Raw genomic sequence first — 23,199 nt, 5'->3', positions numbered from 1 at the left:
GTTGTAGTTACGTGTTTACACTGTTCCCCTGCAGTGTGTCTCTTGTGCACACACACACACACACACACACACACACACACGTGTGTGTGTGTGTGTGTGTGTGTGTGTGTGTGTGTGTGTGTGTGTGTGTGTGCACAAGAGACACACTGCAGGGGAACAGTGTAAACACGTAACTACAACATATTACCATAACATTTCCCAAGTTGATTTCTTACATTAAGACAATCATTTTGTATGACTTATTTTCTGAAATGTTAAATATGCAAATGAGGTATTATCTAATCATATTTGAGTGAATTTAAGAGAAATATACAGTCACAAATAGATGAGTGAAGTAACTTAAGAACTTAAATTCATAGTTGAGATGTTTTCTTTTTGCTTGTTATGGATGTGGAATAATCCAAACTTGCATGAAAAGCAATGTGTTGCCTTATAGTTGTCATGGAAAAAAATCAAAACTGTCACCACAGTTAATCTTATACATCCAAGATTTTTCCGGCCTCAATTGCAATTTGTTTTAATTTCGTGCAGTTGAAAGAACTTCCTCTAGTTACTGCGCAACATTTAATTGTGGGACCATAGGTCTTTCTCACAGCAGACATTTTTGATACGGCGTAATAATAGCATTAATGATGGCTGCATACTACTTAAGGTAATCACGTTCAAGCACCCTGCTCCGCGTTCCCACTCTCACAGACGGCACAATTATTTTGTTTGATTATTTCCACTCTGAATTTCCTGCTATGATAAGTTAAAGTAAACTGTAAGAATCCTTAAGAAAGAAACACACCAAAAACACTGAATCAACCCAAAACAACACAGCGCCCACTGCCTCTAAAGTGTAAGAAATGTCTTTAGGGGGTGGGGCGGTTACCTTGTTTGGTGAAAAATCGTTATGACATCATAAGGTGGCCAAAATCTGATCAGCTCATTATCGGACAGGTTTTTATATAACTGGATCAGGACAAAAACTGAGCAAATATTTTTTCCTGAAACTTTCAGAATCTCTTTACACAGAGGAGACACATATTATGTGTAAAATACATGAAAAGGTGGATTTTGCATAATAGGTGACCTTTAAAACTTTCTTTCTTTTTTTAATCTAATATTCTTTGCAAATACAGAAAGAATGGGAGCTGGCGGCTCTACCCAGTGTACATGATAGTATGCACGGCTGAGGGTACTGCTGCTTTATGTTGGCACTTCCTTTGTTGGTGGCTCATTTGTACCTTGGTTACCTTGAAGGCCATTAACTGTTAACGAGCTGTGAGGAGAGAAAAGCAGGACTGAAAACCTTTTCTCTTCTGTTTCACAAGCTGTTTTGCATTCCACAAAACACCTTTTGATGTGGGGAATCATACTGCAACACCTCTTTAAGAAGCTAGGTAAATAAATACAACTTTGAAATAATAAAGATACCCCTATGACCAAGTGGATTAATTTCCCAAGCCTTGTTGTTTGAACACTTATGTGCTGCTATAATGGGAAATCTTCCATTCACCTTGAGCATTCATAATAATTATTATTACAAATGAATGCCGCAGTGCTTCAAAAACTCCCCGGACTTGTCTCCTGTGAAGGCAAATCAAAGTGGTATATACCGTATGTTCTGTCCCTCATTCAGCTAAATGTCAGAGAAATTCACCAGTGCCTCCCCGAAGACCTAATTATCCTCTTAATATCCAATTATTTCTAAGACAAATGAGTACACCTGGCATCCAATCAAAGCTGTCAATGATGAACACTGGAGACTGAGCCATCCTCCCGTCTGAGAAAAATGGGCTGAAGATCAAACCTTTTTTAATATTAATTTCCTCTTTTGTGCTTCTCCAACTATAGGCTAGAATTCAAGTAGGACCTCCTTCTCATGGATTGTCCTTTTGTTCACATTACAGAGAAGTGCTCCATGCTTTCCGCCATGTCCCTGACACACTTTCTGTGGTTTCTGTCAGAAGGGGATCTCCCAGGAGTTTCCTAACATGTGTTGAGGCGTCCATGTGGCTCAGCAGTTCTCACACCACATGTAAGCTTTAAACTGGCACATTGTTACCACCCGCCACACACAAAGTAAACACAGTTAAATAAACATGTACAGTATGTACAGCGATGTAAATGCACATATTGAACAATGAGTTGAAGCTGAAGGAATCACATTTTTGGATAAAGCATATCTTTTTTTTAAACGGTTGAAATATGCCTTAGTTTAAATGTGATTATTTATTTTACCCAGACTGCTTATGACACACACATCCTCAAATAATCACAATTGTTCAAGCAACCTAACATGCCTTGAGAAACCTACACACTTGTCTAGTGTAATATTTCCTGGGATGAGATACTCATCTGCTGGTTTGGGACTTTATTCATATTTGATTAAGTTTTGATATGTTACCGCCTGAGGGGCACAGGAGTACAGAGCCTGGAAGGTAATGAGAGTACTGTTTTTTGTATCATGCCTGCGTGAGAATTAGTAATTCATTCCTTCGAATAAATAATTCCTGACCGAACCACATGCTTCAAAACGTCGTTAGGAAACCTGGGAGTGATGTCACAGCTTACCTGCCGTTTGAATCATTTTTTGCATGACTCACCGTGTACATTATTCATTTAGAATCTCACATTAATAATTGACCTGGCGTTGCTTTTGAGGAATTATAAGGAGTTGGTTAGAGATGGAGATGTGTTGTGGTTCATAGATGTTTAATAGAATTACGCCCCAGGAACGTAGATCAGAACGGGGAACACTCACACTGTGCTAACAGAGCACCGGCTTAAGTTAAGCCCACAAGAGGCACAAATATTATCAAGTCAAAACACGCCTCATTAGAAATCAGCGAAGTGAGGCATGATTCCACCTACTGAGCACTGGTAGAAATGTTGTAATGCATTACTGATTCCATGTGTGCCGTGCATGTGGCTTACACTTAATCATTTAAACTACTGTGACTTCGACTGTCAGAACAGAAGTACCAGAGCACCTAGACGAATTGTAAATGTTCCTAATGCATCTGCAACAATCATTTGTTTTATTTATCTGGCTGTTGACAGTAGGGAAGATACAACACGTTCTAATTATTAGTGAAGAGCTGGGGAAATGACTTGCAGCTGCCATCACTCATGTTTCCATATCTAACAGAAGATGATAAACTTGTGGAGAAACTGAAGAGCAACGTTTTTACTTCAACTAGAGGTTCCCGCTTAAAAGCAAGGGATCTAAACACATGCCAAATTAACAATGGTAAATGTTGGTGGCAAATGTGCATCTTTGTATCTTAGCATTCGCACAAGTTGTGAATCACGAGTATGTTCCTGCATTGGCTATTTCTTGCCTCAATTGTTTATAGAATAATATTTTTGGTATTGTTGGAACGTTTTGATCTGGACGCCATGTTGAAAACAGTGGAGCCAGTATCGCCTACGTAGGAAATGTTCACTCTTCTGATTCAGACATGTGACCTAAAAGTTACATCAATGCTTCATTACATGGAGTATAGATTAAAACCATGGATGTGTTATAGAAGGGAAACCCCAGCTGTCGCCAAAGATCAGCGTCTACGACACCAATTGTTGCGCAAAACAAGCCAAAAAAAAGAAAGCTTGTTCATTCTCCCGGTAGTGAAATTACAAATTCTGCTAAATCCTTCCAAATGTCTTCCTTAATGACACACTACTACTGTACAGTGCCAGAAAGTCCTGTTTTGTAGATAAATCGAAGATTGAACTTCACAATTTAAATTGGAGAGCTTCTGCGAGAAGGAACCCTCATTAGGGACTACTTAGTGCATTTAAACCATAATGGTTTGAGTGTTCAAACAGTCACATTATTTGCACAGATACAGTCCTTGGTGGAGAGAGAATTGCTCCTTCATTCTGCCATGGCCCATCTTCCCCTGAGGCAAAACGCTTTGTTACAGAAGAGTCCTTCTCCAGGAGGACAGTGACTGTAAACCAGAGACATTAAGAACGTATTAAGGGTCTAAGCAAGACTAAGGAGTTGAGACTTACATAGCTTTTCGTATTATTTGCTAACCATGGGGATATGTTCCAGCTAACACAGACTGACTGGCAGTGTTTTTATGAAGCAACTTAAAAGCCTTGTTCGAGCCCTATCAAACCTCGCAGGGCATCTGCAGGGAAAGGCATGGTAACCAGAGTGGGTGAAACATGAATCTTTCAACAAGTTCTACCCTCATGGTGAAAAATTCTCAACCTCAGATTAGAAGGCTCACTTTGTATCAGAGGAGATGCTTATTGGTTTGCAGCCATGTCTGTGAAAACAGATCCCAGATCACTTTCAAGGTGTAATGAGGGTTAGGGTTAGGGTCATGAGTGTGTCACATGCCAAGGCTACTTTAACTACATTCTTAATTAGCTATTTCTAACCATGATTTTTTTTCATTGTAAGTCTAAAGTGTTCAGACTGCACATGAAGGGGATATGGAGGCAGTGCAAAGACAATACTGTCTTTACAGTGACCATCGATCGGAAGGAATGTTGCTTCAACTCTTGTGAGACTTGCTGCCCAACCATCTATCTTTACCGATAAACACCAACAGTATTTGTGCTCTTCCTCTACTTTAAGTTTGGTGGCAGTAGTGCAACAAGTGAAATAGTGAGGTTCTAGTGAAGGTAAGGAAGTAGAATGCCGCAAGCTAGCTAACCAGATCTGATGTAACCTTCCTCACAATATCACTTGAACATTCCATGCAGTTTTCTACACTGTTTAACATTTGAGGTTCATCTGCTGTTCTATTTATCATATATCTTTATCTTATCTTTCAAACCTCTTTTTCTGCAAAGGTATAATGGTTTTCCAACTGGATAATGGTTTCACCCACTAAGTATCCAAATGAACCAACTCTGAATAATCCAATCGCGGTAGGGGACGGAAACAGAATTCCCATTTGCTTTTGATGATTTTATTACATTTAAAGTACAGTTTTGTTTGATTAAGATGCGTAGCTGGTTATCTTGAATAATAAATATATTGGTGAACATAAGAGGAAAATAGCCAGGTCCATTTCCAATAAATGCCAACTTGGAGCAAAAGAGTTCCAACATTCATTTAACTTTTTCTGAAATAAATGATTACAATACTGTAGGCAATTTCAATTATCTACGTCCAGCTAACATACTGACGAAATTAAACAGTATTCGGAGACATATAATTTGTCGTAGCCTACATTCCGTGTGCATTAAGCAGCACATGAATCCATCTTATATTCATGAAGGGGTTTCAATTTCATGATGTAGCTTTATATCAGTCACACGCTGGTGAAGAAAGTCTGCAGCAGCCTGTCCTCACTCCCCACTGCATAACTTTTCAAGGCTATGTAGGTCAGCTGTCTCAGTGAACATTCAAGATTTTTTAATTCCTCATTGTTTATTCTCTCATGTCATCTGAAATTATGTATTACCGCTGAGGTGACTTGTTGGGGAGACAAATGCTAATCAACACATTTATAGCCTTAGTTCCCCTTTCCCTTGAAAGCCGTCGAGGCATGTTCAGGCTTCAGCAATCAGAATTATGTAATTGTACTTTCTAAAACGACTCATTTTCAAAGCTTGAATTCAGAGGCATAAAGCTCTCCCATTACGTCTCCTCAACAGTCGTCAACTTCAGTGGAAAAACTTGTGACACTGATGAAGCCATTTTGCATCTATGAGTTGAAAGATGAAGTTTTCCAAAGAATTTTTGAACAGCAAACAAACCTCTGCAACAACCCAAACTTTCTGGTAAAACAACTTTAATGATTGCAAGTTTGAATTTGAAAGGATTTTTAGTCTCTTTGATCTTTTATTTCCAATTCACCTTTGCATACTCCAGAGTCATGAACATTTATAATATGCAAAGCCCTCCTTCTATTAAATCGTACTCGATGTGAAAGCTTCAAACCTTCTGAGAAAGCCTCTGACCTCAAACGGTAACGAAAGCAGCACTGGCCCTGAGGTCTTGGCTTACACAACCCAGTGAAAAAACAAAAAAATGACTCCACAGCCCTCTCAGGCAGTTAGAGACACACATACATCTACATCCATCCCTGACCTACAACGCGCAATTAAATCTGTTTTGGTGTGCAAGCCTGCTCTGTAAACAAAGTGCGTGATGCGTGGCTGCTTATCCAACAGATACAAGGATGTTATAAGTGAAGAGTGCGGTGAAATATCATAGGAACCATCACCACTTGCAATTGGCCTGGTGTTTTCTTAGATAATACATTCTGCTTCTTTTCAGAAAAGATAAAACCTTGGGAGCTATTTCCCCAACACATATCCTCGTGCGCCTGTGAGATATTACCCTTGCCTTATCGGGGAAACATATGGGCCGGGCTTTGAAAGATTGTGGCTCTAAAAGGAAGAAATCTTTATTCAGGGAGTGACGGTTCAATCCATGTAAACCCCTCTCGGTGTCTAAAACTTATCTCGCCATTCATTTTCTGAACAAAAGCGCAATTTGGCACTCTGGAAACTTTACACCACTTTTTAATTAATTAACATCTTAGTTCATTCCTCAGTTGAAACTTGTTATGTTAAGTGTCACCTATGCTTAATTACCGAACAAGTAACTAATCGCCGCAAGACTAGTTTTTCCAGTCATGGATGAAAAATCCCTCAACCAAACCTCCTTAAAAAGCTTTATTCGCCACAAGATTTATCTTCGACACAAATTGCATGCCCATTGGTGTGATGAGAACATGCTGTGTACAATAGACCAACACTGCATCTGCTGAGGATATTATGTTTATTTCCCGTCATTAGTCTGGCATGAAAACACTGCAGGGTAGAGACCATGTTGTCCATTAGGGGTCACATTCAGTGCCTTTAAATCAAATAGGATCCTTAATTATATATAGTGGAATTGGCTAGTGGTGCAAGTAAATCATTTAGAGGTAGTTAATGATTTCCTGCTTCAGGGCTGTTTATTGACTAGAACATCAAAAGTCGTGTTTGGATTTTTAAACCATGCTCTACAATATTAAAGTTCCTGTTGCATACTTAAGGATGGATTGGTCAAAAATAAAGCAACAAGCTGGACTCCTGTTTAATACTAGAACACACAGACTTTGACAGTGATATTTACCGTTAGTTACGACTTGGTAAAGCTTCTCCAAAGCCATATATTAAAAACACTACAACTCTTCACTCTTATTCATACTGATTGCATGTGTGAAATCAGTACACTCACCTTCTTTCACTTACACCAGTGTACAACTGAGAGGCTTTCCTCAGAAATCTCCTAACAAATGCTTTGCAGCGCTCTGATTCAGGTCACAGAAATTGAATAATTGTCTTTATTTCTTGCTAACAGACCATTTTTGAATTTAGGGCACGATCTCTATAAGGAGGCAGCCCTCCATCTCCCAGAGTGAGTCTCCCTTTTTCCAAAACTGTTAAATTCCCACTTTCTTTTTACAAAAATGCCCTCCAGGGCAGGTGCTCGTATATTTGTAGCCTGAGGTAAAGAAAGACACTTTAGGGGCCTGGCAGATATCAGAAAGTTGCAGTTCTGTGAGCAAGGTTTCTCTTGAGAGAATGAAAGAATGATTTTGTAAAAAATGGGATGAGAAAAATACTGAAAGTGGAGGATCAAGACTGATTGCAGCTGCTATGATAATTAATCTAAACACACTTTTAAAAATACACAATGTCCTGAATAAAAAACAAAAGCAAAGAAATACCGAATGTCGAGAACTTCTATGCTTATATGACCTTTGGCTACTGACAGATGTTGAAGAATTTCTATGCTTGTTTCCTGGTTTCAACCCAATTGTGAAAAATACAAAAACACAGTCATTCTGTGAGCAAAGGGAAATAACGAGCAAGAAAACGAGGAAGAAGAATGAGACGGAAGATTGTTACGAGCACAGAGAGTCGTTATGTCAGGAGCTACCAGTGGGGTGTCTGAAATATTCATCATCTTCCCTTCTTCTTTCTTAAGACCAGCGTTAGCATTTCTGACGCAACCAACACTGAACAGGAGCATGACAGGACAAAAGAGTCCGGGCTGGGTGGGGATGACTAATCAGAAGGTACAGAAACACTGTGTTCTGTGTGTGTGAAAGTGTCTTTAGTGTTAGTGCCTGGGCACTTCTTGTTTCCTTTCAATGTTACACAGAGAGCTGAGAGTTTAGTTGCCAAATGAGACATTAACCTCTGGTGGCAGCTACTGAACTTTCCAGACATGACCCTGTTTAACTAGATGCTTAATAGCACAAAATGAAAGCGAGTCGTTTGGAGTTGAACTGGATATCTAATTCCCCGCTATGAAAATGACATCACGTGGTTTTCTTGTCTTTTAGACATTTCACAGAGTCATCAATAACATTGTGAATATGATCTTGGTGAATATGATGTTCTTACACCTGTTTTACTTGGAAGGTAACAAGGAAGTAACTACGGTGGCTGACAGGCAAACGCATCGAACAGTCAAAAACACATACATTAAGAGAAACGCGCTACATGCTAGAACGATGCAAATATAAAAAACAAAAATGTGCCAAAAGATAAGAAACATCTTCACCAACTTGACAACAGGTACGCAGCATTTAGAAAGCATTCACCAACTTGATGAAACATGCGCAGGGTGTTGCATGTGGGTTGGCACATTTGTGTTTGAATATTTACATCGTTTTTGAAAGTGTTTTGGGGCCGTTGTAGCCACCGCAAGTGACCCTCTTTTGAACAAGTCACTCAACAAATTAAATTCATCAATACTTTTGAATATGTAGAAGTCACGTGTTGTGAGTACTATTAACATGTAAAAGGGTTTCGTTGTTGAATTACAGTTACAGTTAACATCAGCACACGAAAGAAACTAAACTAGTTTAATATGCATACTGAGTATTCTCTTTAACACTCGTCATTTGTCCTTGTAAGACTTCACACTAGAAAGCCTGATTGAATTGAAGCGTTGTATTCAACTTTGGACAAAGTATTGTTGTACCTCTGCACCTTTGTAAGAGTTTATACCATATCTCAGGGCCAGTGGTCCTATTGCAAAAAGCTTCAAGCACGAACAAATTAATGAAGCGCAGCAGCAAGGCTGGCTCCTATAGAGGGCTCACACACACCCCTTGAATCGGAAAGCTCAGGCCCATGAGGAGTTCATGGGGAAACTCCAGGGTACCAAGGTTGCATAATTTACAGTAGGTCTGTGTGTTGGGAAAGCAGATGGGTATAATGCTTGAAATGAAAATGCTACTTGTTAACGGTAAGTTGCATTGTATAATAATCGTTGGCTTGCCTACCCTTTTGCCAAAAAACAAAATGTGCCTTTCAAACATGTTATCGAGTGGAGGTGTCATTATTGTGCATTTGGCAGACTCAGCATTATCCTCTTCTTGGTGGAACGTAAACACTTTGGAGATGCCTCCCACCATGATAATCTTAACCGAATGCTGCACTGCGTATCCATTTGTGGAGGAAGAAGACAAACTTGCAATATTTTTTCACATATCCACTCATATGGATTTCAGGACTTTATTGAGCAATAAAAAATATACACCAAGGAAAATATCCTTCTCCCCCCATATTGTTGTTCTTCACTCTCAAAATCTATTTCGATACTTCCAGATGAACGGCTCAAATTGACAAAATGAAAAAAAAAAATAGAGCAGTCTTTTTAGTTCAACAGTTGTAAACCACCGGAACAGTTTGAAAGCATCTGTTTGTTCGTATAGTTCGCTTTTTGAAAAACGTATTTCAAACAGGAGGGATATCCCAGACTAGGCGGTCACCTCTGACTCTGACTCTGCCTCTGCGTAGAGTTCTGCCAGTTTCTGGAACTGGGGCCCCCAGTTGTCTAGGTAGTTATAATCCTGCTCTGATTGTGTTCCGGGAGTGTCTAAAGGGCTGACGGAGCCCGTGGGGGAGCCCTGGCCCTCGTAAGCGTAGGTCTGGAGAGAGTCGTAAGGCGGCACGCTGGTGTCCATGTCGGCCTCCACCAGTCTCTGCCTGATAAACTCGTGCACATCCGACTCATCCAGCTCCACTGCTACGGCCCGGTGGCTGCGGTTGAGCGCGCAGTGTTTTCTTTTCTCCGGCCGAATGTCCCGTCGGAACTTGAATTCCTCGGCGGCAGCGGGGTTACGAAGGGCGATGATGTCGAAGGCCTCGGTGTCCTCCTCGCCTCCGCCCTCATCGTCATACGTGACTACGTTCTCTCGGATGTCCTCTTCAGAGATTATAAGCGGCTCCTTCTTGCTCCGCCTCAGTGTGATGAAGAGAACCACAATGGCTGCAAAAGAGAAGCGTTCTTTATTTCAATGAAAAGTGGTGAGGATAATATCCCTCAAAAATCAATAGGTTGCAACGTATGAGCATTATTCCAGTATTTAACTTCGTACAATAAACTCAAATATGTAATAACTCTGGATTATAGTCAACAGTAAGAAAATTGCTTTTCACAACAATTAAATTGACAAAGTGCTTAGCAGAAGACTAACACATTACAGAAACGTTGGAAGTGAACACAAGCTGACATTTTCTGCATATTTATCTGTTTTTCCATCAGGACACTAAAACTAGCCAAGCGTTGAAGATTTGTAAATCGATAAAGCACATTAGCTGACATTAGCAAAGGCTGTGATATTACTTTGAATACAAGCTGTTGAGATGATGACAATACACACATTACCATTATCTGCGGAACATTTCATCTAACATCCAGCTTCAACAGCCAGTGAATATCAAGTGAACATGTGACAATATATGGAAGAATATCTCATCTTTGAGTTTTACGTGGAAATAATGAGCCTGTTGTGCCACATTAGAGAAAATATAGCACAATGAAAGCTAAGTAGCTTCCAGTGTGAAATATCTTTTCCAACTGCTAATGAAGTCATGAAGCCGAGGAATATTTGATGACATGCTACATACAGCTTGGAACTTGTTCGTACATCTAATGAGAGTTATCTTGAAGGGCTTTTTTTTGTTAATAATGACCTTTCTGCAGGATGTTAACAGTGACATATATCTAATGAAATGGCTTATAGAATCAGAGTACATTTGTACATTAGTGCAATATCTAAAAGGAGTTCAATATGCTGCATTAACAGACCACAGAGCTATATCAGCGTTCCTGCAGGGGTATGAATAAAAACAGATGAATATACACTGTTATTGAATAAAAAACTGTTATAAGGTTTATTTATATACTGTACATAGAACCAAAGTTATGATCAGCCTCTGGGGGTGAGACGTAACACATTCAAGGTGAGAGCTAAACAGAGACATGAAGGTGGTTTTGGATTAAGAGGAGGTAGAGGTAGAGGCTTTCATAACGTCAAGGATGCACTGATGCATTTGACTAATCTACTGTATTTATTCAAGCAACACATTTGTTGTATACATATTGTAGAGAGTATGGAGAAAGAGGCATACTGTAAAGCAATTTCAAAGATGACTTAAGCCTCGGAGCAGACTAAAGGTGTGTTTACACCAAGCTTCAGCTGTTTAGTTAAACCCTGCAGCCGATTCTTTCTCAGTTCTCTGAGGCAGGTGTGAATAATCCCACTCAAACTGTGGCAGGACTGATGAAATGTACCAGAATAGACTGAAAACGATAGATGTAGTCCACTACTACTTTAAAGGAGGGTTAGGGACTAGGATTGACAACACATAGATGTTGTCCACTACTACTTTACATAAGAGTTAGAGACTAGGGTTGGACAGAAAATATATTGAATACCTCCATTACTTTAAAATAGGATTAGGGTTTGACAAAACATAGATGTAGGTTTAGGAACTTCAAAACTGAACAATTATTTGTTTATTCTCCTTATGATTTGTATCGTCTTCAAATGTAATTATTTGGCCAATTTATAAAGTCTGGGTTCATACACCCACAGCTACTTCTTCATGCTTTAACCGCAGGGTGGAACCCCAAAACTCATTCCAGTAACTGCACCACTTGAGGCGATTATAAATTTCCCTCAAAACAAGAGTGGCATTTATATAATGGAACATTACACTTGGAATGCAAGAAAGTAACATTTTCCATTAGGCACAACAATTTGTTTGACTGTTCCCTTAAACACCTTATGACTTATTATGTTATTATGCACACATCTATCTACATATCTTTCATTGTTCAGTGCGCTTCCTCGTCTGTGTTTTTAATGAAATGTCCCCTAACCTGCATGTGATTAAACTATACAAAAAAACTAAAACAGATTCACTTTACCTCAAGTGGGGTTGGAGAAGGTGAAAAACAGCATTTCTGTGGGACAGTGCTTATTGTTTAACCAGTTATGGGAAACCAATTAAACAATGTTAGGATTTGAGAATCTGCTGGGTAAATCATTGTCAGCAGAACTAGGAAATACAGAATTTTGGCTTTTCAATTAATTTCTCAGCTACTTTTTATTTGGCTACTCTTTTTGGTATGAAAATAATGACTCACTTAATACCGCCTCAATATTTAACAGCATTCCATATGCCAAACTGCAGTTTCCAAAGTTTGTGGTCTGCTTGTATTTGCTGTCTATTCCCATCCACTGTGCACACCATATTGTATTACACCCTTTACATTAATGCTCCCTCGATGGTCCATTCAGGTCATTTCATTTGCCTCACCAGGGCTGGTGGAGGTCTAACTGGTACTCACTACACCACTTATGGCACCAGACAGTATTACCCCAGTCAGCTGATATGTATTTCTGCAGCAGGAGCCATTGCAGGAGTCTCATCCATGCTACATGTCTCCTTGTTATGGAAGATTAGACTGAGGGACCAGTTATTATACCATATTAAAAGAGGATGTGATTATAAAATTCACTTTTTCAGTGCACACTTATGCACATGGCTATGGGTAATTTCCTAAAATTACCTTTTTACTAAAATAAAATATATTACAATTGCCATTAGTATTTGGTCTGTGTTGGTACAAAGTCACTTGAATTCATCCATAATGTTTTTTCTTGACAATATTTTATGTCAGCTAAGAGATTTATATTTGTATCCCTTTCTGTGTTGGTGCAGGCTTAATAAGGGGGACCCATGTTAATACCAGGTGTAAATGAGCCCATTAAGTATTGAGGGTTGATACTGAGAGAAATGCATGATAGGCAAACAACAGGGGACAATGCAGATAATAAGCATGCGTTACCCCAAGACACCCACATTCCGCTATTTCTTTCTGCTATGAACACCAGAGATGGGGAATAATGAAACAATTGTACGGTCAAGTCAAATGATGGGGTGTTAAATGGAGTGAAATCTGATTTATTTCGCCCGCAACCCAATAACAAAATGTGTAATATGAGGTGACAGGGTTTCAGACCTCTGTCCAGTATATGAGCCGAGTGTGAGACTCCTCACTTGTTACTGGAAAGTGTGAACCGCAATGCAACACGAAAAAAAGAAGTGTGATCGTATCCTGCCTCTTGCTGTTTATCTCTCTCTGTCCTAACTAGTATCTGTTGGTGATTACAGATTCAGCGTGTGTCTCTCACTCCGAACAGCGGTGATGGCCTTTTGTTCGCCGCAGCCAGAGGCTTTGGCATGGAGGAGGAAACAGCAAGTATGAATATGCATAACCTTCACGCGCTAATGTCCAGAGACAATCACTGAAGAGAGGAGGGAGAGCAGATACGCTGAGGCGTGTTGTTCGACAGTTTTGTCAAATCATGTCCTGCTGCGGTTTGGTTTGCAGAGGCATGCTCTGACAGGAGATTTGTTTGGACTTCTGCTATATTTGACCTTGGATTTTGCACCATCTTTCCAACGTCTTCCACCCCAAACGCTGACATTCGAAGTGTCAAGATAGTTAAACATTTATTTATAATCACTTTGGCAGGACTGGTTGCTATGGTAACAAGACACACGTACTCATTGACTGAAGGCGTGTTTACTCGCTGCTGCCAGTCCTGCCTAATGGAGTCATGGTGCAGAACAAGTCCAAAATCTGTCTCTTTATTGGCTGTCACCACATTCCCGCATGCTTTCACTCAGTCACAACATGAGATGTTAAACGTGTGGGAGGAAGATTGAGATGCGTAGTAAAAGAGCACATATGGATCGAATTGCCAACAAATGTGATTTAAGTATAATCTGATTTCCTGATTTCAAGCCGCCTGTCTGCACATGAATCCTGGCTCGCTCTTAAATCCAAGTTCCACCCTCTAACCACTGTAGGTTCATTCTTTCTCAGTTTTGTGAATCACACATTCGACCCTGCAGTCTCCATTTTTTGCTGTCTTTGTTCCCACCTCTCCTCCAACCTACTCCTTCTGTGTCCTTCTCCTCTATCCTTCATTTCCTTTTCTTTTTCTTCCACCTCTGCCCTCTCCAACTCTTTTCACCCTCATTCTTAATTCTCCCTGTGTCCCCGCAAGTCTTTTCATCCCTCTCTCCTCCTCTGCCCTTGTCAAAAACCCCCTTCCACCCTTCGCTGCTCCTCTATGGTTCACATCCTGTGTCCATGCCCTCAGGATATTTGGCCCCGGGCGCCCCCTCCCCTCCCCTGCTGTGGCTGTCCTTACTTACCCAGCAGGATGACGATGCACAGCAGGATGGCGATCAGTGCTCCGGTGCTGAGCCCCGCGGAGGAGAGGAACGCCTCGCCTTGGCACATCCGGACCTTGCCGTGGCGTTGGCACGGGCACACCCTCAGGGTCAGGGTGCTGGTGCCGCTCAGGGAGGGCTCCCCGCCGTCCCACACCACGATGGGCAGCTCGTACAGCTCCTGGGTCTGCTGGTTGAAGCGCCTCCGCCTGGCAATGATGCTGGCCGAGCTGTCTATAATTATAAAAAAAAACATGTTTAGGAAAATTAGACCCCTTGGCCTAAATGTCTAATTGTTGATTTCCTCTTTCTTCTCAATTGCGTCAGGCTGAGAGCAAGACCTGCAATTATCTTTTTCGTCAAGGCAAGGCAGGTTTATTCATACAGCACATTTCAACATAAAGCAACATTAAAAGCATTTAGATACAGTGCAACAGAAGCTTGATTTGATTGAAGCCAGCGAAAATAAACAGACAGACTGACATTGGGTTCAAGGGTACCAATCTTCAGCCAAACAAAAATATAATAATCCAATAAATCACATTTCCCATTGTGAATTGTGCTTTTTGCTTTTGAAGTATCTCAGGCTGGTTTGATTCTCACTACGGCTTCGCTGTGTGCAAAGGCTAATTAATTTCCAAGTAGTTGGTTTACTATTTTTAATGCGCTGCAGAAGAGCAGTTCACCTTGGCCTCGTGCAGAAAAGACCTCTAAGGGAACGTGTCAGGTAGATAAACAGAGATAAAAGTGCTACATTTGTAAAGAAGAAAACACAAACAAGGGAACCCGAGAGCAAGGTTTGATGAGATGATTCTGCAGAGGAAGAAGTAAATAAACACGGACGCAACTCTTGTATACATTAAAAAGGTGGAATGGAAAGGATTGTGTTGCTTTTTGTCCCTCTCAGATGGACTTTTATAAAAAGCTAGGACATCTATAACATACTGTACAGACTACTTCACAATGTCTTCTATACTGTAGCCCACGTAAGCAGCCTTGTCTCCTTCAGACTCAGACTGTAACAATAACAGATGCAAGACACATTTTGGCCTTTGTTTTGGCTTACAAACTGCAACCAAACAAATGGTCTAATTTATAACTGGGGCGTCAGCGCAAAAATAGCAGCTGTTCAGTATTTTCCTTCGTAACAAGCTTATTTCACTTTGGTTAAGAAACACTTATTTTCAAAAGAAATGCATGCTAAGAAGCTTACAGCAACACTTCACACTGGACTGAGGATTAGCCATTAAGAGTTTGACATACAATCTTTACAGGTGTGTGTAGGCTCTTAGCGAGGGGTTACCTCAGCAGGAAATCACCATGTTTATATTTGAGAAGTGTTCAAATAGCATGGCTTATGGACCATAGAGAGTATTACCACAGTACGTACTTAAAACCAGCAAAATTCAAGGCAAACTGTTCCTTTTTAACTTGGCCTCACATGACTGACTGACTAGATGACACGATAAATAAACACACAAGATATTCCGAGTTGTGAAAATGCTGAATCGTGCACAGGGCAACCTTTCACTTCCCACCCAGCGAAAACACCTCTGCCGCTGCATCATTCTGCTGCTCTGAGACCTCGCCTCCCACTCCAATCTCTGCTCTATCTATGAATAATTACAATGATCGACAGTTGGAATGACAACATGTACTTCAAGCTTTATTAAGTCAGACTCGCAGTATCACCGTATCAGCAAGCAGATGGGGTGGAGGGGGGTGTGAGAGAGGGAGTGCAGTGTGCAAGATGCAAATTGCAAGGAGGAGAGATGGGGAGTCGGAGGATGAGAGGAGAAGAGGGGGGTGAATGGAGGAGGTTGTGTGTGTGTGTGTGTGTGAGCTGAGTCAGAGAGAGACAACCAGGCGGTGTGTTCTCCGTCACAGCCTGCACTTTGAAGCAGAGACCCACGGCAGCACAGGTCCTTGTACAGAGCACCACGAGGAAGTGCACATCAATTACGACTAATTTCACATTCAGCCACGCTCGGCGCAGGTGGCTGCAGGAGAGCTGTGCGTTTGTTGATTAATGCCGCAGTGAGGCGGGCAATCTGCAGCCTCATAAGAGCAGAGACTGCAGGAGGTAGCACGCTTAACGTGTTCTGACAGCATGTGACGCTACCTGCAGTGCGAGGCAGGTAACCGCCTAGGAAATGAGGGGAAATATGCTTTTAGGAGCATTTCACACTTCATTTGAAACGATCCTGCACATTCTGATCCGTGTTATTTTTGCACATCACTAGCAATCAAATTTGGAGTCACATAAAATGGCATTAATATGCATGTTTTGGAGGTTCTAGTCAGTCATTTGGAATTCCCTGTGCGCTGAGTTTGTTAAGCCAGTAACTGGAAAATGAACTCAATGTTTTTCACGTTCTTCAGAAGCATTAGCATGATCACTTGCATAACTGTTTGATCTATATGCATTCCTGTATCTCCATGTCAAGATATGAAGTGAAGTGGGATTTCACAGCATTTCACAACATACTTGATTTGATTATAATCATTTTATTACTGTTATGAAAAGACAATGAAGCCGTCATAACGGTATCAAACCATAACATCCCTTATTTTGAGTTGCAAACGATACAATAAACGAAGCCGAACAACATTTAGATTGAATTCATTCAAGAAACTTATTTTATAGTGAATGCAATTACCCTTTGACAAGAAGCCGACTCATTGTTGAACATATGATGTGTGATTTAAAAATGGAATCCAAAAATACCCCAACAATAGACACATCAGCCTCTCTGCAGACTTCACACTTGCCTACACATGCTCTGAGCTGATTCTGTGTGAACCTGGGTGGGTGTGTGTAGGTGCCGTGTATGGGATTCAACACGAAGCTATTCTCCAGCTGCCACTTAGAGCACGACATACACCGTGGAGCAGAATATAAAGTTGGTCAAGTTGTAAAGGTTCTAAACTAATGTTGTTCAGGATGCAAAGGAACAAATCAATTCTACTGTGTAGATGTTTCCGGTATTTCTCATAAAAAACAGAATGTATAAATGTTTGATGATAGAAAACTGAGCAAATCTCTGTTTTTGAAATGCTGAAAATGGCATTCAATAACATTTTGAAATGAAAAATACTTTAATTTATCAAAATAACTTAATAGAGACTTGCATAACCCAAAAAGTAATATACCAAACAGAATGTTTGAAGAGAAAAGGACAAATAAGTAACGTTACATGTCATTTTTTTCGATAGTTTTGAATGTAGGTCTGTAGTGCAGTGTTGTCCAAACACTTATATATACTTTTGTGCGGTAATAACAGGCCTTTCATGCAGAATAACAATCAGCAGATTAAACACAAATGCAGCAATCACCTTTTTAAAAGAAGCTCCTGCATTCAATAAAGATTAGTCTGACTCAGTAAGGCTTAGCTTAACAAAACACTCCCCAGCAGTGACTACAGATAGCACTTAGTGATCAGAAACAGCATAATTACACTGTCACAGTGTGGTTTGTTTCATAAGGTTGTGTTTTTGTGTATTCAGTTAATTATGGTTTGGACAGTACAGTATGTTGTGCTGTAACAATCAAAGAGGTCTGCAGAGTACTGTTATTATTTTCCTCTGTTGTGCGGAACGAAATTGGTTCACACCTTCCGTGATGCACAAAAGGCTGCTGTGGCCATGCNATTGACAAGCACTGATGTTATATCTTTATATTTAAGGCCAAGCTCAAAGTAAAATCGATGAACCACTCCATTGTTGTGGTTTCTGTGTTGCCGTAGCGCTGCTACGGCAACACAGAAACCACAACAATGGAGTGGTTCATCGATTTTACTTTGAGCTTGGCCTTAAATATAAAGATATAACATCAGTGCTTGTCAATAGGCACGGGTTTCACACATAGACTGTATATATATAAAGGGTTTCACATAAGTGAAGACACCTCAAGAGAACACTCAGAGTGAGGGGACATGCACGTCCCTCTGAGCTGTGTTATTGACAGATTCAAATTTCGCGGATCAATAACTCATGAACATAACGTTGTAAAAATACAAACAACATGACTTTACAATCATAGCAAGGTAGACAACGAGCTACAGAGTCGTTTTTATAAGAACAGTTCGATACGCGCCGTCATCAAGTCTACAAACTGCAACGGGATTTTGCGAGATATCGCAAAAGTATTGCGAGATCTCGCAAAGGGGTTTTGCGATATCTAGTATTTTTTTTTTTTTTGTTCAAACATTTTTTTTCTTCTTCTTCATGTCCCATAGGGGGCTCCGTACAATTCAGTATGTTAGTTGGCAGTAAGTTAAAGCTGGTCAAGTCAACTTCAGAGAAACCAGCGGGAATAATGGTGCATTCAAATGTTCCTTGGATGGTCCCGTTTCCAGAGTTTGGAGGTTATTCTTCTGAATTCCATGTGTTTTTGAGCTTTAAATCTTAATGTGGAAACAACATGGATTTTATTGCTTAGAACTTTTAACCAACGTAGATAGTTGTATCCAGTATTTGCTTGACAACCAATGGCAAAGTAAATGGATCATGCTTGTCAAAGTAGACTGCAACTAATGACTTTACACAAATGACAAGAAAACAAAACATTTAAACATACAAAACGCGTTATTATTAAAAATCCTCTTTCATTAAACTGACGTTCACTTTCTTACATTGTAACCACTTAAACTCGGCATGTAATGTACAAACATTGTCGCCAACCTTCGGAGTTGTTGTTACGAATTATGGGCCAACTTTTCGAGTTTTTCCGAATTATGGACTGTTCATGTGAATTTTTCCATTTAGGAAACCTTTTTATTTTTTATTATTTCAACATCACGTGAATGTAGCATGAGCTACACTTTAAAATGATCCAACTGAAGAAATCCCTGCAGCATTTGATTAATGATTGCTGTCAAGGTGTAAAGAACATTTCAACAAGTACAACAAAAATAGCTTCTAAAATAAATTGTGAGTGAACACAGCTTGTCAATTCACTCAACTTGCTACTTGTCTTTACATTTCTCTACATGGCTGTTCATTGATGTTTCGTAACCACCTAATCTTGAAGAATTGTATGATATATTTAAAGAAAGAGCTGTATTTTTCTCAGTCTAAGCGCATGACTAATTAACCAACAAATATCTGTTAAGGATGAGAAACACCATGTCATACACTATGTGGGAGGTTTTTAAATAAAAGTGTCATATCTACTTTCTCAAACCTCCAACAATCAAGCATAAGGAAGTATCTTATTAATACCAGCAAAAATGATATTCCAAAAAAGGAGAGGACATGGTTTACAAGGCCGTGAAGGGAGGGCTGAGGTGCCAGTTAAATGTGACTCGTCCAGATAAGTAATTGCTGCTGATTTTGCCAAAGACATAACATCATAAAAACAGCATCCATTTAAAACTGACTTGGCCTTCATGCACATGCACACCACCTCCCTAATGTGAACAACATGAGAAAGTCAAATGAGGGTTTGCAGCACTTTAATACATACACCAGGCGGTCTCTTTCAAATAATAATGATAAAAACAAACTTTTGCCGCTTTGGATGAATGATCGTCCGCATCATGAAACTGTAGAGGCATCCGAAGACCAATGGTGCAATGATTAATTCCATCATGAAAATGTTGCACCTAGTAGAATGAAAGTAGTTTGATATCATTATGTCATGCATGTCATACTATGCCTAGCCGACATGGGCGGTCAAGATATCAACAATGTATACAAGACCAACCAAGAAAGCTACAAAATCATTTACAAACAATTCTGAACAACTCGTGAAAAAATGAATCCTTCAGACCTTAATTTCTCCAATAAATACAATCGTATTACATCTTTTTTTGGGAGAAATATTATATAATTGTAGCCTGAAAGAGTGAAAGTCAAGTCAATATTGGCTCCTTTTCCTTAGCATTAGTTTTTAGATGTGTGGATTATGTTAAATTACTTTAAAAGGGCTGATTATGGTGTCTATTTTCATCGTACATTTTCCCAAATGTTTGAATGTTTATTCAAATGATCATGCACATTTGGAGCCATGTAATATATATTTTTGACAAAAATAATCCTATTTTACCGTACAGACACTGGTGGCTAGAAGAATAACAGTAATTGTGCAACTTTGGCTTTTAGATAAGCCAGTTGAGGCAATTATATTAAATGCAACAACAAAAAATGTGGACAGTGAAAGACCACAAATGGTGGTCTGTCATGAACTTGGCCTGAAGAATCCATATATAATGTATTTCTATTTGTATCTTTGGAACCCAGTTGTCTTTCTGCACTTAACAAGATGGATGAAATTTTGCTTGAGCAGTTTAAAGTTGTTCTGTGGCTCCTAACAAACATCTCCTCATAATTAATCCAGCTTGCAGCTGGTCACAGAGGCTCATGACACTGCATAGATGTTTCTGGACCAAAGCACTGTAAATAACTCAGAAACAGTGGAGCCTCCAGCAGAGAGATAATATGCGTAATGTGCAATATATATATATTGCACATATATATGTAATATATTTATATATTTGATAAAAGTTGTTCCTTTCTGTTTTATATTTCCTTTGGTTCAAGAAAGATTGGGGAAAAATAGACCAACTGTCTCTTTCACTTTGATTTACTTTCATTTCTCACCCACTTGGGACATATCCTTAACAGACTAAATGTAATCTGTTATCATTTGCTGCCAATAATCTGTCAGTCGCCCTCTTGGTGCTCCGTCACATTCAGCAGGCCTTTCTGAAGGATCCAATGATGGATGGGAGTGAACGGCAGAAATGGACAAAATGCTGCTGTCTGTTTCTAGTAAAAGTTTTATGAGCGTGTCCTCTCCCTCATTGATGTTATGTCAAATGACTCAACAGACACAAAAACCCAGCGATCAATCGTGTGACACCTATGGAAGGAAGTGGCCTGGGCCCTAAAGATTACTTGTTGACACATAATGCAAAATGGGAAGAATCACAGATGGAGATTGATGATACACAGAGTGTGTTTTACAAGAGGTCTGGGAAATATAGTTTGGGTTCTTCATTCTAAGAAAAAAGGGGAAAAAAAGACAATAAAATGAGTCACATCTGTATTTTTTGTTATGACAGAGTTGTGTTACATGGACATCTGGGATTGGGGGGATGAAAACAGACCAGCAACACAGGAGATGAAATAAGTTGTTTTTTCTTAGAAAAACATTGGGGAAATGTTGACCTCAGTGTAATTGTGATGGCTACACAACTAGAACACAAATGAAATTGAATGCTGTCTACATTTGTGTGGACAACTCCAAGGTTTGTTGAATTGACCACACATTTATTTCAGGTGTTAATGGGGAATATGACTGTTTCCTGTTTCCTGCTTGCTTTTTGCCAGGCACAGATGCCATATTGGAGGAATTCGGGGAACTTTTCCTTGAGCTGGCAATGTTCGAAAGTTTCCCATGTGTGTCTAAGTCTTATCCCAAATGAGTGGGAAGCTTTATATTAACGCAGAAGGGCGGATCAGAAGGCCTTTATAGCCATGCTCTCACCCCACAGCAATTCAGACTTTAATGTAACGGCACATAAATGTTTCACTGAAGTCTAATGGGGGGAAAAAGCCTTAAGAGTCCAGTGAGTCCTAACATGGTCCCCAGTTAGCAATGGTCAATGACATGCAGAAAATGTGACTTTGTCGCTCCCCTGCTGTCCCAGAGCTTTGTGTCCTACAACCCCTCCCTTGCTGAGAGCTTGTTAATTCTTGCAGACTGGTTCCACATTGCCACACCATCAGTCCGACACAAAAACAGTAAAGCATTGTTCAATCCAAGGGACATTTTTGAAAGTCTGTGTGTGGGCTGGTTTGCTATATATCAGCCTGGTACGTTTTCTTTTAAACATTTACAAATTATCTTACAACCAGACTTCATTGTGTTCATTAGTCTTTTGTGTTGTCATCCGTGACGCTGCTTTAACGGTCAAATTGTAGCCATGGCGTTTGCCAGTTGCTTTGTCAGGCTCTGTTGCCGCATTGTGGTGAGCATACATGTCCAACAATAGCCTTTTTTGAGTCACATCCCCAGAACTGTAAACCTATGAATCACTGTGGCTTTTCCTTGTCCTTCGTGGCGTTGTTTGGGTACAAGGAATTCAGGCCGTGGCAGCTCATTTGTGAACAAAAGCTGACGCTTCAGATTAGGTCTGCATCACCATTTGTGCTCATCACAATGCCACCCTCCCCAATTTACACCCTATCCTTCGTCACTGCATGATAACGAAGATCTTGTCCCCACCTGTTTATCTTTTTCTCCATCTCTTGATTTACTTTCAGTCTGGTATGCACTATGCATCATGCACACAGCGAGCCAGGAAATCAGGATAGGCACTATCTGGGGGGCGCCAACACTAATTTACACTCTGCTCTAAATCGTACTTACTGCTTATTATTTTAATGACACATGGCCGTGCCTCTTTGGCTTCTTTTCAAGGACTTGCAGTATATGTAGGCAGCCCACTCTGAAATAAAGGAACAAGTAGGTCATACATGTACTCAATAACATGCAGTCTCTATATAATGTATCCAAACCAATTTGGGCTGTCAACTTTAATGGTTAATTCTGGAAACCTTAACAAACCTTTCAAAAAACTGTACGGAAAATAATCACGTTACCACTTCCTCCCCTAATTTCAGCCTGGATTTTGCACCATGCACATGGCAGTCAAAATGCAGATAAAGCAGAGGAGCAGAGGAATT

The 23,199-nt window shown here is 40.0% G+C and overlaps 1 protein-coding gene across 1 annotated transcript; it reads right to left on the bottom strand.

The window, feature by feature from the left end:
* Positions 1 to 9,461: 9,461 nt before the first annotated feature.
* On the bottom strand, positions 9,462 to 15,752 carry LOC104955484 (cadherin-18-like). The gene is made up of 3 exons (XM_010782811.1): positions 15,719 to 15,752; positions 14,488 to 14,739; positions 9,462 to 10,237 (listed from the first exon to the last, which is right to left on the bottom strand). The coding sequence occupies exons 1-3, from the start codon at positions 15,750 to 15,752 to the stop codon at positions 9,726 to 9,728; spliced, it is 798 nt and encodes a 265-aa protein (XP_010781113.1). The 3' UTR covers positions 9,462 to 9,725.
* Positions 15,753 to 23,199: the final 7,447 nt, after the last annotated feature.

This window comes from Notothenia coriiceps, unplaced genomic scaffold (genome assembly GCF_000735185.1).
Source record: "Notothenia coriiceps isolate Sejong01 unplaced genomic scaffold, NC01 NC01_scaffold00024667, whole genome shotgun sequence".
Lineage (NCBI taxonomy): Eukaryota > Metazoa > Chordata > Actinopteri > Perciformes > Nototheniidae > Notothenia > Notothenia coriiceps.
The sequence above is the reverse complement of the archived record's forward strand: the minus strand, read 5'-3'. Positions and strand labels throughout refer to the sequence as shown.